The sequence below is a fragment of the Aquarana catesbeiana genome, linkage group LG12 (genome assembly GCF_042186555.1).
Source record: "Aquarana catesbeiana isolate 2022-GZ linkage group LG12, ASM4218655v1, whole genome shotgun sequence".
NCBI classification, from domain to species: domain Eukaryota; kingdom Metazoa; phylum Chordata; class Amphibia; order Anura; family Ranidae; genus Aquarana; species Aquarana catesbeiana.
Genome location: NC_133335.1, coordinates 185,302,220 through 185,312,446, shown reverse-complemented (window position 1 = coordinate 185,312,446; position 10,227 = coordinate 185,302,220). Strand labels below are relative to the sequence as shown.

At 44.0% G+C, this 10,227-nt stretch overlaps 1 protein-coding gene across 1 annotated transcript in view; it reads right to left on the bottom strand.

Moving 5' to 3' along the window:
* Positions 1–1,884: 1,884 nt before the first annotated feature.
* Positions 1,885–10,227, bottom strand: part of CCNDBP1 (cyclin D1 binding protein 1) — a 38,144-nt gene continuing 29,801 nt past the window's right edge. The window contains exons 9-11 of the mRNA XM_073606305.1: positions 8,634–8,694; positions 7,053–7,099; positions 1,885–2,813 (exon numbers count right to left, since the gene is read on the bottom strand). Coding sequence (XP_073462406.1) covers positions 2,705–2,813; positions 7,053–7,099; positions 8,634–8,694 — 217 coding nt within the window. The 3' untranslated portion in view covers positions 1,885–2,704. The remainder of the gene's footprint in view (positions 2,814–7,052; positions 7,100–8,633; positions 8,695–10,227) is intronic.

Sequence of the window (10,227 nt, the reverse complement as noted above, 5' to 3'; positions counted from 1 at the left end):
GCCCTACCCTAAAAATAAGACCTACAAGGACTTTAACTATTTGGGGGGTAGGGCTTATATTGCAGCCATCACCGACAATCACGCTAGGTCTTATTTTTGGGGAAACAGGGTAGGAACCCCAAATTTGGATATGTTGTAGTGCTCATTCCACTGTGTTTGGGGTTCCTAGCACCAAGTGGCCCCCGAGATATGGGGCCCCAAAATCAGGTTGGAAAATGTCATTCTCTGCTCTGCAGACACTTCTAGACGCAAACGCGGTAAAACGCGGCATGCAAACGCAGCAAAACAGGCATTTCTAAACGCTGGTTTCAGCTTTTAAAAACATCTGCTAACATCTGCTCAGCAGAGTTTGCACTGGCATCTCGTGTGCATGAAGCCTGAGACATCGGAAAGTTCGGCATCTGAACTCATTTTTTCTGCCTTCAAAAGGCAACTGCCTAAAAACCACAGTAAACGAACCTGTGTATATGTACACATAAGATAACATTGAATGAGTTCAGGGGCAGTTGAAAAAAAAGTGTCCAACTGCCTTCGAACATCCATTTAGCAGCAGTGTACATGGGGCCTTAGGCCTCATGCACACGAGACGCCAGTGCAAACTCTGTTGAACACATGTTTTTAAAAGCTTAAACCTGCGTTTAGAAACGCCCGTTTTGCCGCGTTTGCATGCCGCATTTACCCGCGTTTGCGTCTAGAAGCGTCTGCAGAGCAGAAAATTACATTTTGCGACCCAACTTTGGGGCCCCATATCTCGGAGCCACTTGGTGCTAGAAACCCCAAATTTGGATATGTTATAGTGCTAGTCCAACTGAGTTAGCACCAAATTCGGGGTTCCTAGCTCCAAGTGGCCCCGAGATATGTGGCCCCAAAGTCGGGTTGTAAAAAACACTTGTAAACGCAAACGCGGCTAAACACGGTACCCGCATTTAGCATCTGAAACGTGGAAAACGTTTGCGTCTGAACCCATTTTTTTGCTTCTGGAAAAACGAGGTTAAACGCAACTGCCAAAAAACACCAAAAAACGAGACTGTGTACATGGACACATAGGATAACATTGAATGGGTTCAGGGGCAGTTGAAAAAAGTGTCCAACTGCCTCTGAACGCGAGTTTAACAGCGTCTCGTGTGCATGAGGCCTTATAAGGTTTAGATATACTTTGATTGCATGTTTGTTCCAGGTCAGTTACTCAGAAAGCATTGAAGCCAAAGCCAACCAGAAAGGCAGCATTTTCAGCAGGAAGCCAATAATGGCGGCCTCCCCATTTCTCATTTCCGCTTTTAAGTAACTGCAAGCATATCTGCCTGAAATGTATCTGCAAGGTTCCCCTGCATAAAATAAATAAGGTGGAGTAAAGCACTTTGAGCCAGTCACTGCAACTTTTTGCATTAGACAGTGCTGCCAATCTATCATGCTTTGAAGCACCAGGAGCTAGAAGGGAGAGATATTTAACAATTTACAGGAGGAGTAAAGAGCAGAGGGAGTTCCTTAAACAGTCCATTGAGCCAGCAGGTGACAGGGGAAGTTGCAGACATACATCACACTGTGGTGTCACCCTCCTGCACATGCAATGTAACAGAAGAGAGTGAGCCAAAAGATTAACTGAACAGAACCACATATGCTGGCAGTTAAAGGAGTTTACATACATGAATGTCAGCTATGTAATTAGCGGTATAGGTCTGCTTTAGACAGCCTGATTTGCTGAGTTTATCTGCTGACACCCAATGATTAGAAGCGCTGGTTCTTGGGATAGCTGGGTGTCATCTGAGCACTGCCACTTCATACAGATGGAGATTTTTTTAAAGTCTGTCAGCAATGCAAGAAGCATAGTGCCCCAATAAATCTGGTGAACAGCACTTCAATTTTTATTTAAACCATGAAGCCCAGTTAAGGTTTATATTTTATTGTAAAGATGTGTAGAAAAACAGTGTTCTGCGTGTCAAACTATTTTTGGTCCAGTTCAGCTCCAGTGGCAGTACAAAGTTTTTTGCCCAAACAGCATGCTGCAGAGAGGACCACTAAGCTCTGTGTGAAGGCAGCAGTTTCTATGCAGCGGTGCTTGGGCATTCCTGATTGTAGAGTTATTGGTCTGACTCAGCGAGAGGCATGTAACCCCACAGCAGAGAGACCGCTGCTGGCTTGCAGAGCTCAGTGTTCCTCTCTGCAGTATGCTGCTTGAGCCGAGAACTTTGTGCTGACAAAGAAGCTCAGCTAGACACAAAAACAAAAATAAGGCATGTGCAAAAAAAATGTATGCACTAAAACTTCAGTTAAATAATTTCTGTTAAGCACTATATTAGATAGATAGATAGATAGATAGATATGATCCATGTAAAACTGCTGAATCACTTCTGCCCCTGTGTTCCAAGTACAGTCTAAGCAAAGAAAAAATCCAACAAGGAAAGCGTCTCTCTAAATAACAGCAAGCTTAAAGGAGGAGGAAATCAGGTGCAGAGATTACACCTTCACTTAAGCAAAATATTCATTTTGGGTGGACAAAGACCTTCCAACAAAAAACACGCTTGCTATGAATGCTGGATAAACAAGTCTGGAATAGAAGAATCCTTTATGTCCTTGGGAAGGATTTATGAAAAAGGTCTCATCCTTACATATGAAGCCCACTTCAGCAAATCCCATTTGAAGCTTCTGAGTGAAGCTGCACCTCCCAGCTTTGGAATCCATGGATTAGGAGTATGGAGTTCTTTAATCAAAGAGCACCCTGAGTTAAGGTTTTAACTTTGTTCATGTTATGATCAATGGCGTTGTTGAGAAACTGCACCCAACTGGTTTCACTGTCAGGACAAACATGGCTTGACCTATAAACAAACAGACATAAGGCACAATAACAAATTTATTTTTGGGATTTAAAACAATAGTTTGCTTTACTTTGTAGAAAACAAGATATTATAAACAAATTAAAAAAACAAAAAAAAAAAAACACACACACACACATTTGTTTTTTGCCCCTGAGCAGCTTCCAATCCCATGATCCTCCCAGAGTCATACAATCAAACAGAGGTTACAGGGACAATATTTTTTGAGATCCTGGGCAAAAATGAAAGCGACCACTGGGAGAACATACAGACTTTATAGGGGTTGATTTACTAAAAGTGGAGAGTGCAAAATCTGGTATAGCCGTGCATGGTAGGCAATCAGCTTCTAAGTTCAGCTTTGCCAGTTAAAGTGATTGTAAAGACTTATTTTTTTTTCTATAAAAATAACAAATATACTATATACTTACCTGCCCTGTGAAGTGGATTTGCACAGAGCAGCCTAGATCACCCTCTTCTCGCGTCCCTTCCTCCTGTCGAGTGCCCCCACAGCAAGCAGCTTGCTCTGGGGTCACAGCTCCCTGTGTCCATTTAAACACGGAGCCGTGGCCTGGCCCAACCCCCTCTCTCCTGATTGGCTGACTTTGATTGGACGGCAGAGACAAACATGGACATTGCTGGACAGAAAGGGAGGCTGCTGCACACAGAAGGCTTCTGACTTTACAACCCTTTAAGCTTTAAACGAAAAATAAAATCCGGAAGCTGATTGGTTTCTTTGCAAAGCTGCACTTGATTTTGCACTCTCCAGTTTTGGGGAGGAGAGGGGGAGCAGGTACCCGATTTTGAAAGGTACCTGCCCCCACTTCTGATTACCAAAGGTGATGGAAGCAGAAGTACTCCTCTCCCCTCCCCTCCCTTCTGAAGTCTTCTGGGACACGACAGGTCCCAGAAGACTTCGGGACCAGTCACAGAGCGCATCGCCGCTTAAACCTGCAAGCACTCACAGCCAGGTGCCCATAGTAATGCTGGCGCCACTGAGGCAGGACACAGGGGGAAAACGACTGGGGCGAGTACACCGCTGGATCATGGGACAGGCGAGTGGCTGTTTATTTAATGTCAGCAGCTACAGTTTTTGTAGTTGCTAACTTTTAAATTATCATATAAGAGACTGGAGCTCCGCTTTAAGCCACTCTCCTCCCATTTATTCTTTAGTAGAAGCTTACTGCCAATGTGCAGGTAAAATAAATACATACATCGTAACCATTTTACCTGCCAAATTATTTGTAACACTTTTACAGCAAGTTTTGTGCCAGACATCAGTCAGATCCTCGAGCTTGATCACACCCTCCTTGCATCCAGATTGTGATTGAATAATAAGTAGCACCAGACTGATGAAGTAATCTCTGTGTTCTCTCTTTCAGTTGGCATTTTATCAGCATGTGTGCTTGCAGCAGTGGCGGAATTACCAGGGTCGCAACAGTGGCACTTGCGACGGGGCCCGGCATTCCGCCACTGTGGGGGGGGCCCAGCGGGATTGCTATTCACGGCTCTGAGCGGAGATCCGTGTCTGTCGTGGAACAGCGGCACAACAGAGACACCGGCATCTTCTATCAGTGCCCATTAATGCCTACTATCAGTGCTCATCAGGAGAAGGGAGGGGGCAGAAGGGGGAGCAGTGAGATCAGCTGTGTCCTCTCTCATCCCCTGCCAGAGAGGACAGACGGGCAAATAGAACGTAAATGCCTTATGCTGGTGTCTCTGTGCTACTGTTTCATGACAGACACGAGCTCCACTCAGAGCCGTGCAGTCCTGAGGAGGCAGACGGCACTGATGGAAATTAATAGCATTCACTGAAGAGTATTGATAGAAGGCACTGATGGGCACTGATAGAAGGCACTGATGAGCACTGATAGAAGGCACTGATAGAAGGAATTTATGGGCACCGATGAGCACTGATGGGAGGCACTGATAGAAGGCAGTAATGGGCACTGATAGGAGGCACTGATGTGCACTAATATGCTGCACTGATAGGTGGCATTGATGGGCACTGATAGGTGGCATTGATGGGCTATGAGGAACACTGATAGGCAGAACTCGGGCAGTATAGATGGGCAGAATTGAAGAGTACTGATAGGTGGCACTGATGGACGCTGTTAGGCGGCATTAATGAGTACTGATAGGTGGTGCTGACAGGCAAAATTGATGGCACTAATAGGTAATACTTGTAGGTGGAAGTGATTGGCACTGATAGGCGGCATTGATGAGCACTGATAGGCAGCATTGATGGGCACTGATAGATGGCACTGATGATTGGGGCACTGATTATCAGTGTAAACAATTTACTGACATTCTTGACATTCTTTCCTAATACAGACACAGCGCGGGAGGAAAGGGCTGCGGATAACCGGCAAGTCTGTTTACATGTGATCAGCTGATCACATGGTAAAGGGCCGCTGATTATGCGCTGGATGTATGTCCCAGGGGTCATGCGGGAAGCACGGTTTTAGGAGGATGTCCATGGACACCCTCCCAAAATTGGAAGCCCGGGGCTCAGATGGAAGGGGGGCAGGGAGGCCCATCATGGTTTCTTGCACCGGGGCCCTGAAGGTTCTAGTTACGCCTCTGGCTTGCAGCAGACCTGAACTGGCACAAAGTACTAACCCATCCAATCTGTGTTTTCCACATGGGATTACAAGAGGCTGATATCAAGACAAATGTAGCCTCTTGCAATCCTCTGTGTGTAGTTGCATATGAAAATAAAACATATGTAACAATTGTTCAATTAATACATAACTGCAGTAAATGGTGTTTTCCAGATGTGTCTAGAGCTCAGCTATATGTAATTTAGGGCCCAATAACAACATGTCAGTCCATTGTGGTGCATTTTGCTTACACATTCTATGTTGAACTTTAACATGTGTTCAATTAAATAAACAGCCAACACACTACAACGGACTGAAAATCGCACAAGAGCATTTTGGGGAACACATCACACTCAATATTTGAGGGTTTGGGGCTTTTATCTCAATAAGTACAATGTGAGCAATTTATGGATTTCTGCACAGCTAAAGGGACTGGGACCAAGCTGGATAGGCACAATGGGAGCAATCTTTGGATTTCTGCAGGGCTGAAGGGGATGGACACAGCTCGAGAAGCACAATGTAAGCAAAAAATAGATATAAGCACAGCTGTGGGGACAGGACTTAGCTGGACAGGGACCTAGTCAGCAGTGTATGGTTTCTGTGCAGCTGTGGAGGCTTATGCCTCGTACACACGAGCGGACTTTTCAACGGACTAGGTTCCGACTGACTTTGCAGCGTAGGTCCGCCGGACTTTCAAACTAATGGACTTGGACACACACGATCACACCAAAGTCCGACGAATTTGTACGTGATGACGTACGACCGGACTAAAATAAGGAAGTTGATAGCCAGTAGCCAATAGCTGCCCTAGCGTCGGTTTTAGTCTGTTGGACTAGCATATAGACGAGCGGATTTTTCGACTGCACTCGAGTCCGTTGGAAAGATTTGAAACATGTTTTATTTCTAGGTCCGTCTGACTTTTGGGGAAAAAAACTGCTGGAGCCCACACACAATCGAATTGTCCCACGGAGTCCGGTCCGCCGGACCAAGTCTGCCGGAAAGTCCGCTCGTGTGTACGCGGCATTAGCTTTCTGCACAACCGACAGGCAAGGGCAGGGCTTTGACATAAAATGCTTGCTGGAAAGGTCTCTGCTGGATATACATTTATATTATTAAAGATTACAGCTCGTATCTAATTTCCCTGCAATTAATATGTCTTATGTTCTTTGAGAACCTCCTATAAAGTAAAAATTTCTGTTGTATTACAGGAGATCAGCTTTACCTGGTTCAGACTAGCTCACCTGGCTCGAACGCACTTTTTAGGACATGCATTGTGGGAACACACCCAACGTTTAGGTTCACTTCAGGAAAATACTTTGCCATTAGGGAGGCATCATAGGTGGATATGGAAAGGTAAAATATGCACATCTGATTACAACAGCAGGTGCCAAGAGGATCCGATTCTGGGTCAGGCATCTTGGCAGTCACATGTTTTGTGTGACTTGAGAACACCAAGATCATCAAAGCCAGCATTTACTTTCCTGAAGTTCCTGTTGATATCAGCACTCTTTTTTTCCTTTTTACACTTTGGCATCCCCTACCCTGCCTCTTAATGGCTCAGTATTTTTCTGAAAAATGTAGGTCCCATTTAAGACAGAGTATGTGTGTGTGATCCATGGTCAACAATAAAAAATCCACAAACCTTATGATCTCCAGCACTTTCTTCAGCACAGAGGACAACTTTGCAGCCTATAACATGGTATAGGAAGAAGTTAAGATAATCAAATATGTAATTTAAACCAAAAAGGTAACTTACACTGAAGAAAAAAAAAACTGGAAGAGGCAAAAAAGGACAAGCTTGTCTGCAAACATAGCAGATCAAGGAGGCAGAGAATGTCTGACAAAGATACTGTTGAAGGATACATAGCGGGAAAGGGATACGTTTATAAAAAAAATAATATTCAAAAATAATAAAATAAAAAATAAAAAAGGGCTATAATGCAGAATGGAATGTGAGGAATATATACATCTCCACAAATTAGAACAAAACATATAAATATAGGCTCACAGACAGAAGCATGAACAATTGATAAGCCAAACTCCAGCCAAAGTTTGTTTTTAGGTTCAGGAATTGGCTGAAAGCTTAGTCAGGATTTAAATACGGTATATGCTCTCTGTGTCCATCTTGGAGAGATTTCCCCTCAATTCTTGTTCTGTCAGACATCTATAAGGAAGTCAGGGAAGAGCTCAATATGTTTGTATTGTCCCCTGTGTGTCTGCTGGGGGAATTTCCCCTCAATTCCTGTTCTGCCTGACACTCATCAATTAGATAGGAACAGTTTAGAAAGCTCACCAGCATAACAAAAAAAAACACCCCACACAACAAAAGTTTTAATCCCTTCTTCAAAAATGTTTTGACTGGAGTTGGGCTTTAAATGGTCAATCCATCTAAAAGTGATATTTGAGTTATAAACTGAGCCCAATAGGCTGAGCCAGCCTCTGGCTTCTCATTGTTACTTCAAGAGGAGATCTCCAGGTCATATTTCCTGACTCTGTCCACCTACTTTATTCCGCCCACCATTCTAAATTCCAAGTGTGTAGACCCAGGAACTTAAAGCGGGGCTCCACCCAAAAGGGGAAGTTCCGCTTTAAGGACTCCTCCCCCGCTCCTGGTAAAGAAACTGAACTTTTGCGAGCGGTGGGGGGGGACCTGATTTTGACAGGTACCCGCTCCCACTTCACATAGGTGATCAGAAGCAGACGTTCTCCCCCCCACTGCCCTCTGGGACATGTGACAGGTCCCAGAAGATTACGGGACCATTCCATTCCCATTCATAATGAGCAGCGCGGCTCGTGCATAAGCAGTGTGCACCCAGCTGTGAAGCTGCTAACTGTCACAGCCAGGTACCCGCAGTTAATATTCTGGCGCCGGCGACAGACGACAGAAGATGAAAACAGCTGGGGTGAGCACACTGCTGGATCGTGGGACAGGCGAGTGGCTGTTTACTAAAAGTCAGCAGCTACAATTTATGTAGCTGCTAACTTAATTATTACACAGGAGACTGGAGCTCCTCTTTAAAGAACACATATCCCACTAACAGAGTTTCCAAGAAATGTAGGCAATGGTTGGCATCTACAAACAGTTGCAATATCAGTTTTAGAGTGACTGATCCTTTAAGAACAATATGTAAGTATGGCTTATTAGCAGACAGTCACGTCATGAACTGAAGCAATGGTGAGACCAATGCATTTCAAGATATGAAATCAGGAGGAAGATACGTACATTAAAGCGAACAGCTGCTTGGTTCATAGGAGGGTACATACTTAGAGCCAATTCATCCACACTGTTAAAAAAAAATATATATATATCAACAAAACTATATCAGACAATCATATCCGTTTTTAAAGTAGACCTGAAATGAAAAAGCGATTTTATAGGAAACCTCTGGAAATATTAATTTTGCCTAAGCAGTACCCTGTAAAATGTATCTTGTGTCTTAAATGCCTCCTGAAAAATAACAGTACATTTCCTTATCTAAGCATAACTGAGCTTTTCAGCATCTTTTTTATTTTTTTGGTAAATTTTTATTGGTTTTACAGATTATTTTTTTTTTTTTTTTTTTTTTTGTACAAAGGTACAGTGTACCATATTGAACACAAACTTACTGTAAGAGTCCAGGTTAATACATCACTGTAGTATAAAGCAAAAAGACCTGTCTTTAGTTTCCCTACAGTATACAATTCAGTATATTAAAGCCACTTGGAGGGTCAAGTCAATCCCAACAGCTCATAGCTGCATGGCATGACATACAAAATGTATAACGTTTTAGTCTGATGGGATTGTGGCTTGTGTGCTTACCCAGAGGGACCTAAACTTTTTAAATTTCTTAGGGCAGCCACAGGCCTCACATGTTAACTTACACATCGGGATAGCCAGGTCAATAAGTCTAAGCCAGTGGGTTAATGTGGGAGCAGTGTGTGATTTCCACTGAATAAGTATAATTTTTTAAGCATAGTAAAATAGACCAAGAAGGAGTTTTGTGCAATTGGCTTTTCAGTATCTTAGCTGTACATCTGTAGCCTGAGATCATCTATGGAGCTGTGCCTCTCGCTGCTAAACTCTCCGGATACTACTATGCTGCTCACCGTCCTCCTTACTGGAGAGGAATCTATACTAGATGACCTGCAGTGCATTTATCTTTTTGCTTCATTCCATCTGGGGTTCTGTACACTCTGCACCTTATCCTGTTGCTTTTTGAATATGCCCCGACAATCCGTCAGATAGGCAGTCATCAGGGGGACAGCTCTGACAAGAGAAAGCAAAGCCCTGTCTCTATCAAGATGGCTGCCTTCAAACAGACACATACTACAGAAAAAGACAAGGTGTATTCGTAATGGGGAGATATGAAAATATCAGCTACAAAAAGACCACACAAGTGACCGGTTCGTTTCCCTTTGCTTACGTTTTTTTTTTTTTTTTTTTTTTTTTTTTAGGCACAACATCCAAAGTTTTACGCTCGCCTTAAAAGTGGTTGTAAATGCTCAAAGTTTTTTACCTTCATGCATTCTATTATTGAAGGCAAAAAACCTCCTCTGTGCAGCAGCGCCCCCTAATACTTACCCGAGCCCGATCTTCCTCCAGTGATGTGCATGAGAGCCTCAGTTCTCCAGGGACTCTCCCTCCTCATTGGCTGAGACAGTAGTGGGAGTCTCACAGCCATTGAGCCAATGAGGAGAGAGGAGGGGGCGGAGCCGAGCTGTGGCTCTGTGTGTAAATGGACACGCAGAGCCACAGCTTAAGAATGAGCCTGCATGGGTGCCCCCCCCCCCATGGCATGCTGCTTGCCCTGGGGGCACTGGGAAAAAGGGAAGGGCCA